This window comes from Octopus sinensis, linkage group LG7 (assembly GCF_006345805.1).
Source record: "Octopus sinensis linkage group LG7, ASM634580v1, whole genome shotgun sequence".
Classification (NCBI taxonomy): Eukaryota; Metazoa; Mollusca; class Cephalopoda; order Octopoda; family Octopodidae; genus Octopus; species Octopus sinensis.
This window is the reverse complement of record NC_043003.1, coordinates 88,613,349-88,632,150: the sequence shown is the minus strand read 5'-3', so window position 1 is coordinate 88,632,150 and position 18,802 is coordinate 88,613,349. Positions and strand designations below refer to the sequence as shown.

Sequence of the window (18,802 nt, the reverse complement as noted above, 5' to 3'; positions counted from 1 at the left end):
ACAACAATCCAGACATTTAGAGTAATTTGCACCAGCAAAATGTCAACCCAAACCCCAGAAAATTTACCACTCACAGAATTTACAATATAGCATCTCTCCCTATCACTTAATCCTTAATGTTCATGATTTTAGCTTTGATTTATTTTCAAAGTCTTCATTAGTCATTTCTACAAATGTCACTTTCTATATCAATTTGAAGCCCCTGTTTTGTATCTATACATAAAAATGTTGCCCTATTGTTCTAAGCAACAGGTAATACAATAGATACTCTACTGCTTCATTATAAATCAGGTTGCACAGCTAATGACTTGAGTATATTGCTAAAACATACTTTATTTAATAATACTTTGAATCAGTTTTACATTACTTCAAGTTTCATGGGTGTAGGACATGTCCAGCCCATCACATGTTCTGAGACAGACTCTCTCTCCCTCCCAAATCTGAGAAGGACATCTATGCCCATCAAACTTCAAGCAATGTGAAGCTGAGAAAACTATAAAAAAAGCATGTAACTCCAATGAAATGTGTTGAGTGCTACTTTCATTTGTTCACTCGCTCATAAAGCATTGAAAGGCTGGAAAGTAAAACTGACTGCCAAAGGATTAGTATTGGGAGATAACAAATTCTTAGGCATATTACATTTGCAAGACCCCGACATAAAGTTCCCCACAGGAAAAGTGACATTGACAGACTATCTCAGAAGAAAATAGAAGTTTAACCCTCTAAGCCATATCAAGCCCAAGTATTCTATCTGTTTTATGTTCAAACCAGCCAGTCATCTTAAAAATAAACAATTACATCATCAAGATCTTGATAAATGTTTAATTTAAAACAATATGAATAAATAAGTCTTACATCTGACAGAGTGATTTGAATGCTAAAGGGTTAAGATCAACACAGGCAGCCTTTTCAGTGTTTGCAGGATATCACTGAGACACTATCTGCTAAACAACAGCAATATGTGTGTGTGTGTGTGTGTGTATATATACATACACACACACATATATATATATATACACACACACACATATACATATACATATATATATATACACACACATATACATATATATACACACATATATATATATACACACATATATATATACAAAAACACACATAATGTACTCAAAAGTGAAGAGAACATTATAAAAAAAAAACAGAAAAAGACATAATCAGGTTATATATCTTTTATTAAAAAGAGACACAGAAACTTGGAACATTCCAACAATCCATAAGAAAATAACTTAAATTTTCAAGAAGAAATATGCCATCTTTGCAAACCAAAAAATTTGTTAGAATACTTACTTTGTAATTTTGAAGCACCATCATCTGTTAGGACTTGTTTTTCCACATTGCCTTGGGTAATGCTGGAGTGATCAATATACAACATGTTAATTTTATGATGCCATTTGCGAAACTCAATATTTAAAGAATGATTTGACTACTTCCCAAACTTTCCATTGTCTACATCTGAAAGCACTCTCATGCAATAACTAAAGAACATTTTAATGCCAGCATGCATCATTCCTATACATTTGTCCAAATTTACATCAATCTTTCATTACTAAATGACACTTATGATGCTGAGTGCTTTTTTTCATTTTACTTGTACTGTACATTCAAAAACATTATACAACAAATAGTTGTCTTTTCTTGAGAAACGAGCTAAAAGATCTTTCGTTTTACGCTCTTCAAAACTTAACCAATATATTCATTAAATTCACTACAATTGCTACTTAGATAACAAAACTCCACTAACTCATCCAAGAAATCCACAAGTTCACAATGTTATTTAATTCAGGGAATATATATATGATAAACAACATTCTGGTTATTAGTCAATCTTTTCCTGTTATCTATCAAGTCTTACAAGTTGATTTAAATACCCTATCCAAAGTTGATTCTGTGTACCCATTACACACACCCATATCGGCTATCTTTATAATCTACAAGAGAATTCCCTAAAACTCAGTTACTTTTCCACAACAACCATATTTACTGTATCTCCTTCAGGTTTACATTGCACATCTAACAGTGTATTCAACTAAGTTATTACTTTCATTACCATAGAATTACCAGTCTTTCTATAAAGAAAACATTTTCTTGGTTACCCTCTCTTACATCTTAAATGACGGTTAACTTTATGATCTGCACTAATGTATTTAATAACAATCTTAGAATTACAGAAGTATTGAGATTCTAAAGACAAAATAATGAAAAACTGGAATTAAAAATTGAAAAGGTAATAGGCCTTTTAATCATTCATATTCCTGTTTAAGAAAAACCAAGCTGTTAGCGATATTTGTTTTAATGTTTGAATCTGCTTTCTTTAGTGTACCAAATTATAGCATGGTATTGTCCATGTTATCAAATACTAAATCCAGTCTTTATATTAATCTAAAGATACTTCATCAAGTACCAAAACCAATTTTCACATATAGCTTAAATTTAAGTGAAATAGTAAGGGCTTTTATACAGTTGTTTAGAAGAAAAGGCCTTCTGAAACTCTATTCACCTTTTAATTATTCCATCAATTTTAACTATCAAACATTAGTTTGATTGTTGTTAAAGAGCCATGATGTCATCAGAACTGAAAACTAATTTCAGATACCTTTTAAAATGTTCAGTTGTTGTTCAACTAAAATTTGTTACTAAAATTAAAATTTTATACTGTTTACTAATTCATTTAGTACAAAAAATTAAAACTAAATTAAAAAAGGAAAAGTGAAATTAATTGAATTTTTAAAAAATATGAAAAAGTACCTACAAGGTATTTTTATCTTAAACCATAGACTACTTACTTAGTAAAAAACATATATATAAAATTTAATTTTAGCAGCAATATTTAAGCTCTATTTTTAATGAGTTTTTTTCTTGTCCTCTACTTTTCCAGGTTTAATTAAGAATACTGTTACAATTTTTAACAGTCATTTTGAATACAAAAATTTTCAAGAAAATTCAAACAAAATTTTGATTTTTCCATTTTACTAATTCTCATTTAGAAATTAAATTAAAAATGAATGATAATCATTGCAACTTTGCAAAAGTTACAAATGAATATATTTTATAGAATTTTTAAAATAATCAAAAAAAAAAATGAGGATACAAATTTAAGAAAATAACTTTATCTTAAATAAATTAATATTGAATAGAATATAATAACAAGTGGCATTTACTTTTTCTGAACATACTACAGACTTCAGCACTGCTCATAGAGACAATGCTACACATGATCATATTCTATTTACTATAAAATGAATTAGCAAAAATTGATAAAAGTTTGAGAATTAAAAATTAAATATCTATTTTGCTAATGGATAAAATATTACGAAACCTTTACCAATATATTCCTTTAACATTTCTCTTTCATATTAATAAAATTTCGGTACTGTACAGAGATGAAGTTACAAATGAATATATTTAAAGAATTTTTAAAATGAAAAAAATAAATGAGGATACAAATTTAATGACTTTATTTTAAATAAATAAAATATTGAACCATATTATAATCTGCTTATTCCTTCCTTAGCTAGTTTGTCCGTCCGTAACGTTCTTCATATAATATATAAGAGGAGGAACAGAGAGGTAGTGAGAGAGAATGAGTCAGAGGGAGAGATAGTGGTGATAGTGTGACATTCTGTGTGTTTATAGATAGATAGACACATATCTATACGGAATACAAGTGGATAGATAAATACATCAGCAGATTGTTAAATCAAAGAGAAATAACCACAGTAAATTTTCAATGTTACTTTTACTTTTCAATATAGAGGAAGGACAAAGAGGTAGTGAGAGAGAGAGAGAGTGGTGACAGAAAGTGTGTGTGTGTGCACCTATACATACGTGTATAGATATGTGTAAACTGTAAATTGGGGATGGGATTTTTATCTATATATCTAATGAAACAAATTTTGAAGTTGAAATCAAATATTATTCAAAAGTAATCTGCTGTGGAAAAATATGCCGGTGGCACGTAAAAAGCACCATCTGACCGTGGCCGTTTGCCAGCCCCGTCTGGTACCTGTGCCGGAGGCACGTAAAAAGCACCCACTACACTCACGGAGTGGTTGGCGTTAGGAAGGGCATCCAGCTGTAGAAACATTGCCAGATCAGACTGGGCCTGGTGCAGCCTTCTGGCTTCCCAGACCCCAGTTGAACCATCCAACCCATGCTAGCATGGAAAGCGGACGCTAAATGATGATGAATTTTGAAATTGAAATAAAATGTTACTTAAAATGTGGAGGTTTCTTTTCGAGGGTGCACACAACCAGATACAATGTGCAGTTGTCATGGTAATGTTCCTTCTTTAGTTAGTTCGTCCAACTGTTACACTCTTCATATAATATATAAGCGGAGGAACAGCGAGGTAGTGAAAGAGAAAGAGTCAGAGTCAGATGGAGAGGGAGAGACAGTGGTGGGAGAAAGTGTGTGTGTGTGTGTGTGAAGGTGTGACATTTTCTGTGTGTTTATAGATAGACACATATCTATATGGAACACAAGTAGATAGATAAATACATTGACAGATCGTTGAATCAAAGAGAAATAACCACAGCAAATTTTTGATGTTACTTTTACTTTTCAATACTGAGGGGGGACAAAGAGGTAGTGAGAGGGAGAGAGAGAGTAGTGATAGAAAGTGAGTGTGTGTGAATGTGTGACATTCTGTATGTGCATCTATACATACATGTATAGATATGTGTAAACTGTAAATCAGGGATGGGATTTTTATCTATATATCTAATGAAACAAATTTTGACATTGAAATCAAATGTTACTCAAAATGTGGAGGAATTTTTTTTTTACGAGTGCATAATGGATGATATCTTCAACATCTGAGGAAGAGAGAAGAAGCAGAGTAATTCTTTCATCAAAGAACTCAGACTGCCTCCTGATCAATGAAGAAGTTTTGAGACAACTTCCAGCTGACTGCCACACCTATTATAATATAGGTAAAGTTTTGACAAATGATCCTACTGAGACTGAGCGCTATCCACTTGAATTTCTAAACTCTTTGACACCATCAGGAATCCCTCCTCATTAATTGAGTTTAAAACCTGGCTCAATAGTAATGCTTCTTCATAATATTTCTATCCAGAATGGACTCTACAATAGTACAAGACTGGAAGTGGTGGCCATGCATCAACACTGAATCGAGGCTTACTTGATTGACAGCTCACTAATTGGCAGTTGTGTCCTCATCTCCAGAATAAAGCTGGCTCCAAGCAAAGCCTAACTTGCCATTCACCTTGGAGAGAACCCAGTTCCTTGTCCATTTGTCATATGCTAAGACTATAAACAAACCTTTACCAATATATTCCTTTAACATTTCTCTTTCATATTAATATTAATATAATAATTCTTAATCATATTTCGTTTTGGGATTTGGTTTGCAAGATTCTTTATATGAGTTCGTGTGTTGAAGCATATTCTGTTGTGTCTGGGGAGAGTCATTTTCTTTTTGTGCCTTATAATTTAACACACTCACCGGTAAAATTCTTAATCAAAATTAAAAGAATGATGTGGATTCAAAGTGTCGATGTTGGGCATTACTACCCATCAGTCAACCAGTTTTGTCTATACAATTTTTCTCTTAACTGTTGTTCTACTGCACCAGATTTTAAGTATTTTATGTTTAAATGTAGCTTATGACGAGTCAAACATAATTCAAAAAACTAAATTTGATTTCAATTAAAACTGAATTAGTGAGACTGCTTGGAAGATGTGGACTGCAACAAAAAAACTACGTTAAGAATATTATTCAACCACTACTGTGCTTGAATGATGACATTAAATGATGATGGTAATGCATACACACATATATATATATACATACAAATATGTCATGGTTAAATGGCAACCAACGATTATAGCTATCAAACAATGGTCAAAAGAAATATAAAATACTAATGTCAAGTTTAATAAAGTTAAAGGCAACAACTTACTTTGTAATGGGAAGTTAGAGAAGATAGTTATCAAGGTTTTAATAGAAGATATTTCCAAATATTCTAATGCACTGCATCTATTACTGGATACTGCTTAGAGAGCACACCACTGTGTAGTTTTCATTGCTTCTCTAGATAGATATGGACAATATTCCTCAAAGAGCTAAGGATTTTACAGCATTAATTTATCAATGCTAGCATAGATTAGATTAAAATTTTGGTCATTTGAATGTTTGGCAGTATATGCCATACTTCAGTCGGATCTGGTATACTATATACAATCCATCATAATGACTGGTGTGTAGAGTGATGAGTGTAAAGATAGTTTTTTCTTTTTTTTTGCATTAGAGCAATAGTTGTTTACAGCTGGATGTTCTCCTAGAACTATCAACACAACCGTAAACAAAGGAGTGAAAGGCTAGCAGGTAAACTTAAAAGCTTTGCTCCGAGTATATCAAAGTAGCTGTAATAAGTTAGGTACTTACATGATCCAGAATTTTAACCTCAGATCAACAGAGATCTAATTTTCATATTCTTTAATCTTTATATTTGTGAAGTATGCTACAGTCAACAATAAAACTTACTTTTACCTATTTCCAAACCTTAAAGTCAAAAAAGGAAACTTTTAACTATCTTAGTAAGTTTAAGAGTACATTTTTAAGAAAACAAGAAATTCTCTCTTCAACACCCAAAAACAAGTTGAAGTGACTCCATACATTGACCAACAGAGTGACTTGTTAATATTGCTACACTTAAAAACTAAAACTGTTGACTTTGAATCCTATACAATTTACTGACTAAAACAATTATTTGTGAAACATAAATAATTGGGGTTGGTTGTCAGTCTCATTAAAATATCCTGCATCATCACTCACAAGAAAGAAGGTGAATTGTAGTCCCATCAAATGACAGCACTTATGATCTTCTGTGATCTAAAAAAGAAGAGAGAAAAGGAAAAAAATAAGATGGGTATTCTTAACATTTATTTCTTAAACTGAATACAAATTTTCAGATAACTTACTACAATTGAAGTTTCAAAACAAATATAAAAAGCATCCCGATTTTATATAGAAAGTAATTTTATGAATCTGATAATGATGATAATAATAGAAGTAAATTTCATAAAAAGCTCCAATTCCAATAAGGAATGAATATATAAAGCTGAAAGCAAAACAGATGCAAGTGGAATGTAATCTCAGATAGTTATTTGAGTGTAAAACAACACTGTTAATATCAACATAGTGCAAGTGCAATTTTCTTGAAGAACACTTTGGTTAAGAGAAGGCTGCTAACAAAAAAAAAATTTTTAGTAATTAATCTATATGCATTGATATTCAAGATTTTCAGACTTTTAACACCTTCATAGAACACTTTTTTGAATTATGAAAAGATTACTCTATTGAACATCGTTTCACCAATTTATATTTTATGTCTATTTTCCATGATCTTCAACAGTGCCTATGTGAAGGCCACTAAAAAAACACAAAACCATTGAGAAAAAATGTCTATTAAGAATTATATCTGACCAACTGAATCAACAGTAGAAAATTGATTATAAAAAGATGTTCATAATATTTTTACTACTTGAAATAACATGTATGTATATATGTGTACCCTTGTCTTGATATCACGATAGTTGTCAATGAGTATCATCATCATACAAGTGTCATACCACAAGGAAATAACTTGCTTGGAAACAGATGAGGGTTAGTGTCTGGAAGGGTATCCTCAATAAATTATGTCTGACCCATGCAAACATGGAAAACTGGATGTTAAATTGATGCCGATAGTGAAGTTGTTAGCACAATAGTTGTAATGACAAAAGGCTACTACTCAGTATGCTAAATGTACAGCGACCAGTGAAAGAGAACAACTGGATACCAAATAGTAAAGCAAATCTTTTCTCAGTCTTGAATGTTGAACATTCTGTTTGCAGTAACTTAAAAGTTAGATTGGTAACAGTTTCCAAATTGTGCAAGAATATGAAGAAAAAAATTAAGAAATATTTGGTTACCATAAAGAGGAAGAAGAACCAAAAATATATAATAAAATATGATGAGTGACTAAGAAATTGGTTTAAGATTACAAAATGATATTATTGAGGCTAGCTTACCTACAAGTAGTCAAGGCATATATTATGTATTCTGCATGGATTAGAAATATAATTTGCCCACAAGTACTGGCTAAATGACTTAGTAGCTTCATTGGTATAACTAAATCTGATGAACATCAATTAGAACTAGTTTACTGTCACAAGTCTACAATCACTCTTAGAGTGTTTCAAACATTTTCTGCTTAGTATTGAACAGAAGTCTAGATGCAAGACATGGGCAAATATTGTGCAAAAGCCATTAGTTAATTCTGAGAAATCAGGTCAGAGTTAATACGTACAGTGAAAAATCTGAGGTACAAAAAGGTATCTTCTACTTTTCATACTGCTTCTCCAGGCCCTTATGGCAGAGTCCAACTTAAGTATGGCCTAGTTGTCAGTGCTGAATCAATGGGAAGTACTGCAGCATGAAAACTGGAAACAGAATCTGAAATCAAAAGGGGTTGTGGGGAACATAACAAAGTGACAGAAACCTTCACAGAGCAAAATTAGTAAGGCTTACTTTGCTCAGTATGTAGACTGTGAAATTATTGCCAATAACACACCATTTTTGGAAAGCATGCATTCACAAGTTCCAAAAAAACAGTGAAGTGTCATAGGGTAAGAGCTATACAAAAACAATAATTAAGGCCTAAATTTTCTGAGAGGAAATTTTGATTAAAAGAATGTGAAGCAGATGGTAATTTAGGAATAAGGATAACAGGGTTCTGTGGTTATTTATACAAACAGTCTAAAAAAGATTGAAAATCACTTGATGGCCTGATGAAGCCTTCTGGCTTCACAGACCCCAGTAGAACCGTCCAACCCATGCTAGCATGGAAAACGGACGCTAAACGACGATGATGATGATGATGAATGTATAGTCAATGTGTATATAATTAGATGTAATGAAAAAAGCAGTTTGGATGAAGTATGAAGTTTAGAGTTTATACCATGTATTGTTCAATTTTTGAGTAAAAAGCAAATGAAAAATTCCTAGTCATATGAATAAATGTAGTCCAAACAAAAGAGGTTAATGAAATAGGTTGGTGTCAGAGCATATGCACCAAATTCTTATCTAAGAGCAAGGGAAATAACAGTTAATATTTAAAATCAGATGTTGGGAGGGGAGTTTCAGGAAAATGCAGTTCTGAAGAATACTGACTGGGTTAGGATTGAATGAAGGTAGAGGTATGTAAAACAAATTAGTTTAGGTGGAAGTGGTTTACAAACAGGAAAGGATATATCTTAGCAATGGTCAAATAGCTGTAGTAAACTTTAAAAAAGGCTAAAGTATTTACAGGGTAAGTGATGGATATTCAAGAAATCAATAGCATGATTATATTTTGAGTTGCACAATCAGAAATTTGGTTAAGACCAATGTGCCAAGAACTGAGGCTACATGACATTTGAGTCATGTAGAAGAGGATAGTATAACATAATTTCACAGAAGCATGCCCTGACAGAGACTACACATCCTTGAAGTAAACTGAAATTGAGAAAGCTTCTAATTCATGTTATCAGACATGTGGTAAAACCTCTTAGCAGGAATTGTTGTTAGATATCAGTTAAGACTTTTGCTGATGACAAGATTACGAACCTATTTTCACCCAAGTTTTCAAAACAAGAGACCTTTGGTATGTGAATTAAGTAGTCTCATTTGATTTGACTTTACTCTGCAAAAGTTACTGGTCTCTGATAAGAGAGACAGCAGATCATAAGATCATTCATTATCATTTTTATTCTTGGGAAAATTGAAAGTGAAAACTAAACATGGATAATTGATAGTCAGTGATATATCATAGCTGTAGAGATAACAAGGACAATCAGTCTTCACTCACAGAAATTCCCATCCCTAGTGGATATATGTACAAGATAGTATAGAGAGAGGACTATAGGTTTGTTGTGCATGAGAGAGAAGTTAGTTAAAAGTAAGTTATAATAGCTTAGCTTCAAGAACCACTTGGATTATAGTTAAGGAGGTAGATGCATGAAAGTCTTGTCACTGTGGAGTTTCCAGATAGAGAATCATTCCTATGTATTAGGTTACCAGCACAGCTGCTTATTTATTAACCACTAAACTGTTTATTGGATGAAAGACTTTAAGGGATATGGAAGGATGAATTTATGAAGATAGATTGTTACCTTCAATTAGCTAGGAGTGAACTACATTCATTACTAAATGTAACATAAAACTGAGGTAGACTCCCAACACTTGATACTACCAAAAGCTTTAATGTGAGGTATTATTTACTGTTTAAGTAAAGCTTAATTCAAATGTTCCTACAATATCATTATGATACATTTGGGAGCTTTTCTATAGAAACCAATTTTATACATTAGAAGACTTAAAACTCAAATGATTAATTTTAATTAAAAGTTTTAAAGAAATTGGAGTGATGCCTCAGAATGACCATAGTTCAATGACCAAAACCAGCAAAAGAATAGAGATTAAATCATAAACACTGTTTTTAAAGAGACCGAATTGATCAGTTTATTTGCAGCACTTCACACACGTGTGTGTGTGTGCAAATATAAGCAGTTGACATAACATACACAATTTCTCCTTTGGACTGCTTGCATTCACAGACAATATATTTGATTGCTTGAAAACCCTTATTTTTTCCAAAAGAAATGGTCTTTAAAACGTTACTTTTTTTTTTTTTTTTGTAGCTTTGACTGCAATTATAAAAAGACATAAATTAGAATTTCAGATTCGGAGAGAACTGATTCTCCAGTCATGAATCATATTTTGTTTCAGAAATAGAATTTCCCCTATCTGCATTATTTTTCTTTTTAGATTAAAAACAAAAATATATAATCTTTTATATTTCTCAGGAAAAAATTTCATAAGAGTCTCTAACAATCACAACCACACAACTATAAATACATGAATAAAACCTGAAACAATGAGGTTTAACCCTTTGAACCCATGACTATGTTTTAGTGGGCATGATTTCGTTACACTATACTTCTGGAAGACGCATAATTTTGTTTATAGCTGAAAAAAACGTTTCTGTCAATTAACATGCTGTAAATACAAAAGTATGTGGCCACTTGCTTTTACATCTTCTAGGGTTATAATCAACTGAATTCGTGCCAGCTAAAGCATATTTGCAGGTAACAAAGTTTCTTTGAAATTTATCGGAAACATGAAGTGAAAGAAAATACAAACAATGGAGAAAAATGGAAATTTAATTTAAAATGTTAACACAATAGGAGTACAAAATATGAATACTATGAAAAGTTTAAAAGTACATATGGATTATTGCCTTAAGATTTATTAAATAAAATTTCAAATACACATCTTAAGTTATTTGAAAAATAACATATTTAAAAATGAAGTAAAATTATAAAATGAAAAATAAGTTTAAATATCTTAACTGTATCTTAATTAGCCAAAGGAAGCAACTTTGAAAGTATGTTGTTACTTGCTACATTTAAAATATAAGGAATACTGGGGAAAGTACTGAGATGACACCCGCACACACAATTTATATTTTATTTCAAGGTTTCTTTATTATAATGCCTTCTTTTATCTTAATTACGTCCTTAAATTATTTGTGGAACAATTACTTTCATACAGACTCTCACAAATAACGATATTTTTGGAGACACCGTGAAACAACTGTTGATAAGAGTAAAAAAGGGGGAGAAATCATCCAAAGCAATGGGGGAATGCTGCTATTCATCAGACTTTCCGATTCTGTCAGTAGCATAAATTTCCCAAATTCAAAACAGCATAGGATTGGATTATTTATAACCAATACAGTAAAAACATTCTGAGAAAAATAAAAATTTTAACTAGTACTACCCTACTTATTGCAGTTATGATCTACTTTCTGAGAAAGAATGAATTTGCTATTTTCGAGTGACTCCTACATTCAGTTAAAATTTAATGCTAGGAAAACTACAGTGTTAGGGCTGTTGAAAACTGCCTATGTATATAAATCGTTCTGGCAACCTCTCTCTAATTTACTGACAGAAGAAAATTTCTCATACATTCTGTTTCAACAAACACACTTATGATCAACTGAGGAATTTGCTTCGGCAGTGCACTGGCTTCTACAAGTTAGAGTTAGTGTTATAAACAACCAGATAATTTTTAGAACAATAATGACAGCTATGTACTAAAATTTATATATATATATATATATATATATATAAATTTTAGTATATAGCTATATATATACACACACACACATATATATATATATATACACACATATATATATAAATTTATATTACATATATATAATATATATATATATTATATATATAGTACAATAATGACAACGATATACGATTATTTTAGAATATAACTATATACTGGAAATTACACCACACACACACATATATATTTATATATATATACATACACACACACATACATTTAGTAGAGTAATAACTAACTATATATTGGAAATTATACTGTGTGTATCTATCCCCCATAACCGCTTGACAACCCGTGTTAGTGTGTTTATGTCCCCGTGACTTAGCGGTTCGCAACAGGTCCTATAGAATAAGTACCAATAAAATAAATATTGAGGTCGATTTGTTCGACTATATTTCTCCAAAGCATGGACGCAGTTTAATGACAAATAATTATATATATATATATATATATATATATATATAAAAGAGAATATATATATATATTATATATATATATATATTTGAAATTTGTTTTTTATAGTTGATGGCCAAAATCAGTAAAGGTAAAAATTATTGGAATGTTGTAGACAAGTTCATGTGTACTGCGCTAAATATTCCGGTTGTAGTGGTCAAGCAAAAGAGGTCTGGTCACTAACAGATAAAATACTCAACTCTGAAAAAATTATAGATTCCACCCATCTCGAAATTGAATTATGAAAATATTTTCCATTATTTACTTTCACTAGATGCAAAATTATTCTATTTTGGCTTTGTCCTTGTTCCGATATAAATTTAATAAAACAACTGAACAATTCTCTGGTCATTAAACACTACTGTACCCACTGAATGACGATGTTTCACCAATGCTGAACGAAGTGTGGTATTCGTTCATTTTATGATCAAAATGGAAAAATTCCGAGAGAAAAAAAGTGGGTGTGGTGCGAATTCGACGCGTCGACTAAGGATTTTGCGGAATAGGTTCGATATGTCCACTTACTTTCACTTTCTGATCATAAAACGAAAGAATATCCGATATTTGTTACAGGGAGAATTTTTCACGTAAATTAAAATAAAAATTTACTGATCTTGTTCTTGACTGCGTTTCTCTTAAATCCTAACTAAATTCTATTATAGCGAGCCTTTTATGTCATTATGGTAATTTTCCTGTAAATCGAAGTCTAAACCAATGTCTATGGAATCTCATTCATTAACTGGAATGCTTAAACCTATTCTATCTTTGATTCAAGAAACAAAACAATAAAAGAGAAACATTTAAATCCTTGTGAAAATAATTAACGGTCGACGTCATTATTATTTTCAAGTGACGGAACTCGAACTCAGTCAAAGAGCATCATATTTGATGTCAGTCAAGTTTTGACATTCTACAGATTTCTCTATGCAATAATGAAGAGAATAGCTGAGAGGTCACATTGTTAAAAGGGGTAGGGGTTACAATCAATCCCAGATTTTCTAAGGGCACAATTATAACTAGAAAAGATATCTTCAGACAAGTTGTCCATATTTAACAGAAACGGGGGGATAGGTCAAGCGGCTTTCCCTTCAGAAACCCAACTTTTTTTAATATCAGGTTCATTTCTATGATGTGAAATTTTAAAATGCAAGGAAATAAAAAATAAAGGCCTGGATTTTAGATGAATATATGAAAGGGTTCGGCTAAAACTGCATTATAAACAACAGATTAACCCTCAGCTGTTGTTGACAATAATACTTTAATAATGGTTAATGTTATTAGTGAAACGTTTTAGAAATAGTTTTTAAGATTTGGCAAATTTACCAAATGTTGTCCCACCCGATCATATTTCTAGACAACTTGGAATTATAGAAATGTCTATTCGACATTATGTATATATATATATATATATATATATATATATATATATATATATATATATATGAGAGAGAGAGAGAGACTACAATATTCAATAGATATATATGAAAAATATTACATAAAAACTTAATACTACTATAATATATAGAATATATATATATATATATATATCCTATAATATATACATGTAGAATACACATCAGCGTCAACACAGGTAATATTTTAATAACCCATGTGAGTCACAGTTTAAAAATTCAGATCAAAATTTCTAAGAAACGAAAAAAAACAATACAAATTAAATTTGAAAAAAAAAAGTTATTCGATACAGTTAATTAATTACAAAAAACATCCAAAGTTATATTTTTCTTTTCTTCTACATCTTTCAAATATTTTTGAATTTTTTTTTTTCCTGTTTTCAAATTTCTTCTTTTGTCTCCCTATTTTTTTTTTTTTTTTCTTTTAGATCCAATGTAGGTGAGGAACTAGAAAATATAGAACCTGGCCCCTCTCTACATCATGTTTGGACCTCATTCCTGCCATTTTCAGTTGCGGCCCTGTTTATCGTAGTTTCTCTTAGAAGAACGTGTCTGGTCTTTATTATTGCCATAACTGGAGCTAACACGACCCAAGCTTCGTTCCCGGTGGTAATTGGTGTTGGTGTGACCACCCGACCTTTGCTGGTCGTGATAACTTGAGGTGTGACTATTACTCCAGTTCGGGTCACGGTTGAAGTTGAGGCGATTAGTGAAGCCGTCATCCCTCTGATGGTAACTCGACCGACCGTTCCAGTTGTTCTCGCGTCGATAGTTGCTACGCGAGTAACTATTGCCATTTCTCCAAGCCGAGTCACCACTGTAATTCGAACTGTTGTGACCACCACCATTATAATTATTATTATTACCACCATTACTAATTCCACCGTTGTGCCAACCCTGGTCACGGCGGTAATTAGACGAGTTTGAATAACCGTCTTCATACCCACCTTTTCGATATGTTACACTGCGACCCTGTAAATCCTGTTTTCTATCTTTCTGCACCCATACGTCGCGGCCGGCCACGGAGAATGTTTGCTGGATCACACACTTATCAACGCTGTCATAATCATCAAAAGTAACGAAGCAGAAGTCCTTCTGTTGTCCAGTTCGTAGATCCTTCGGCATTTCTATATCCTTAATAATACCATACGGTGAAAATGATTGCTTGATGTCTGTCTCTGTTGTATCCTCGCTGACGCCCTTGATAAACAACTTGTACACTTCAGCTGTGTTTTTGTCCCGAGAATTAACCCTTCGCGTGATTATTTGTTGCTCGCCGATGGAGTGAGGCCGCGCGCCTTGACAGTCGTCCAGATGTTGTGGATATCGGAAAGTTACGAAACCGTATGAGTCTCTAACAATTCGAGCTTCGGCCACTTCTCCCCAATTTTCAAAATAAGATTTCAGATGTTTTTCATTGATATCTCGATTTAAACGTCCAACGAACAGTTTGCAATAATCTCGATCGTCCATCGCTACAAACCTGCGATCTGCCATTTTCTTTTCTTATTTTTCCTTTTAAAAATATTTTCCAACAGTAATTTCCAATTTCTATACGGACATATTTCTTCGGGATTACACAAACGGAAAGATTATATATCAAGAAAATAGTATTTTTCAATGAATTTTCAATGAAATAAAGCCTTGTTTTTACAATAAATCTCTTGACAAAACATAAACAAGACTAAGTGAAGCAATATCTGAGAAACAGAAATGACGACTCCTGCTCGGCTTCGTTTTCTGATTGGTTGATTCAGTTAGTAGCAGATTGACGTCATCATTAGCATAGTGTATAACCCAATTCTGTTTGTGTGTGTATGTGACTGTAATGGATGTGTATATGTCTGTTTGTATGGAAGTTAGTGTATCAAGGGCTTAAAATTTAGTGCCAAAGCGTGTTTAAAATGTGCATTTGCATGTTATATCTATGCAAGCGATATTAAACATTATAAAATTCATCCTTCATTGATATTTTTCCGCTCTTATAAATCAAATAAATATGAATATAATAAAATTAATCTCATGTTTGCTTTCGCCGCTTGTCAAGACTTTATAACTTGTATACTGCATGTATGTATACATACATATAAATATATGAAGGACATTAATACTCATGAGAGATAATGTTAGTGGCCTATACGGTTTACATACATACATATATACGTAAAGATAAGATCCAAGTATCAAGGTATATATTTATATATATATATACACCAATCTATGTATGTGTGCTTATATATATATAGATAGATAGATATTAAATATAGAAAACAAAGCAGTAGTTCTCAAATGATTTGAACTTCAACACCGAGGTCTTTATGGGGGACTAGGCACACAGAGCCAATTGGCAGTAAGAGAAATCCAGGTGAGCTGCTATGGACATAGTGATGCAGATAAACACGATTATGCTTGATATATATGCATATAGATTTAAATAGGCATACAGAGAGATACAAAAATTAAATATATTAAGATAAACACAAGTACAAGTATAGAGATATTTACATCTATTGGTTTCAAATGTGGGACGTGGCCAGCAAGTTAATGGGAGGGATAAGCCAACTACATCGACCCAGTCAGTGTTCAACTGGTACCTATTTTATCAACTAAGGACGTACAAACGGACGAAATACCATTAAGCATCTTGCCCGACGTGCTAACAGTTCTTTATGCATTCTCCCCTTAGTTTTGTGTATCTTTTATACTTCATGTAAAAGTAAATATATTTATTAAAATATATAAATATCTATATGCGTATATGTATGTATATTTATATATATATATCAAAGGCTAATTCTTTCTCTCTTGAGATATATATATATATAATATATATATATAATATATATATATATATATATATATATATATATATAAATGTGTGTATATATATATTCACCCTATATTTAAAATAATGTTTACTATGGACTTCCTGTAACGATTGAGCAATGATATACAGTAAGCGGCCGGAGTTAGCTGAAGCATTCATGTGCGCCCCAATGAATTCCTTTTTTATAACTTTCAGAAATATGGATATATTTTTAATGAAATTTTTTACGAATACACTACCAATACAGGTAGATTCAGATTATATAGGAATTTGTTGCGATTATAAATTTTTCGCAAAACAAATGTGATGGGTGTCAGTTTGTACAGGGTCCGGATCTTTTCACTTTGACCGGCAGATTTTTAAAAAGTAATAAGAATAGAAGAACAATAAAATAATATCAAACACATGTACTGGTTTTAGTTTATTCACTTTCATTCACACTGATACTGTCGCACATTCGTGGCACAAAATGGTGCGGCGCCATGTCCTGTGTGATATTATACGAAGCTGTGCATTGGTGATTGTTGCAAAGGCTGCCGGAACGGCGTCCTTCAACTGCTGGGTATTATCGTACATGTTTAATATTATGGCAATGTTTCGTTTGTCTGAAACTTCGTTTAAAATTACCTACAGCTGACCCATGTGAATTTTCTGAATCTTCTGTCCACACTTCCCCGAAAATATTTTTTCCACAAATTCAGATATAATCAGAATCTACATGCTCTGATGCGTATTTGTAGAAAATTTCATTAAACAATATCTATTTGTTGCAGGACTTATGACGAAACGAAGTGGTTGGGCGTATTTGTGTATATATGCCAATTGCTTTAACATAGCAATACTACGATTAAATTGCAATAACATATCTACATGGCTTGCTTCGTTTTACTTTTATTCTGTATATATATGTGTGTAGGCGTAGGAGTGGCTGTGTGGTAAGTAGCTTGCTTACGAACCACATTGTTCTCGGTTCAGTCCCACTGCGTGACACCTTGAGTAAGTGTCTTCTACTATACTCTCGGGCCCACCAAAGCCTTGTGAGTGGATTTGGTAGACGGAAACTGAAGGAAGCCCGCCGTATATATATATAGGGAGAGTTTACGAAAAAAACAAAAGACGAAGACAGGTGGTGTACAAAACCAACAGGTGTGTTAGTATAACGCTCAGGAATAGAAAAAGTCTTTTACGTTTCGAGCCTATGCTCTTCAACAGAAAGGGACACAGAAAAAACAAGGTGAGGAAAAAATGTGTGTAATGGCTAATATATATATGTGTGTGTATATATATATACACACATATATATGTATATATATATAAAGATATATATAAAGAGAGAAAAGCCACTGTACACAAGAACAAAATCCCCAGAGAGAGGAAAATTTTAATGAGACGGCGTACAAAAATTTCAAATCGCCTAAACAAACAGATTGAAAGCAGTGAAAAGTCCCGCCTGAGAATAAAACTGTTGCAAATTGAAAAATGTCTGCAACTCTCCCATGAAAAGGAAAGAGCAGACAAAGAAGCCTGGGCTATAGACAACATAAAATCTAACCCCAGAGCTTTCTACAGGTATGCCAAAGAAACAGCTACGGCGCACTGTAGGATAGGGCCACTCCTTGAAAAGGATGGCACACTTACAGGAAAACCAATGAGGGTAAGTGAAATACTGAATGAGCAATTCAAGAGTGTTTTCACTCCACCCCTTGGGCATCTCCAAATCACCAATCCAACTGACTTTTTTTACCACTGCAGATATAAAATCAGAGGCGGCGACGATAGATTACATCGATATAAAGGAAGACGATGTAATAAAGGCTATAGATGAAATGAAAACAGACTCAGCTACTGGCCCCGATAGATTCCCGGCAATCCTCCTGTAAGAGAGTCCTAGCAAGACCACTG

General features: G+C 32.4%; 1 protein-coding gene and 1 long non-coding RNA gene across 2 annotated transcripts; both read right to left on the bottom strand.

Annotated features, from left to right (window-relative positions):
* Positions 1-7,234: 7,234 nt before the first annotated feature.
* On the bottom strand, positions 7,235-12,254 carry LOC118764304. Its single transcript, XR_005000114.1, has 2 exons — positions 8,894-12,254; positions 7,235-8,814 (listed from the first exon to the last, which is right to left on the bottom strand). It is a non-coding gene; the product is annotated as an uncharacterized LOC118764304 (long non-coding RNA).
* A 2,168-nt stretch (positions 12,255-14,422) lies between these two features.
* Positions 14,423-15,818, bottom strand: LOC115214029 (heterogeneous nuclear ribonucleoprotein A1-like). Its single transcript, XM_029783051.2, has one exon. It carries the CDS (start codon positions 15,568-15,570, stop codon positions 14,581-14,583), a length of 990 nt encoding a protein of 329 aa, XP_029638911.1. The 5' UTR covers positions 15,571-15,818; the 3' UTR covers positions 14,423-14,580.
* Between the last annotated feature and the right edge of the window lie 2,984 nt (positions 15,819-18,802).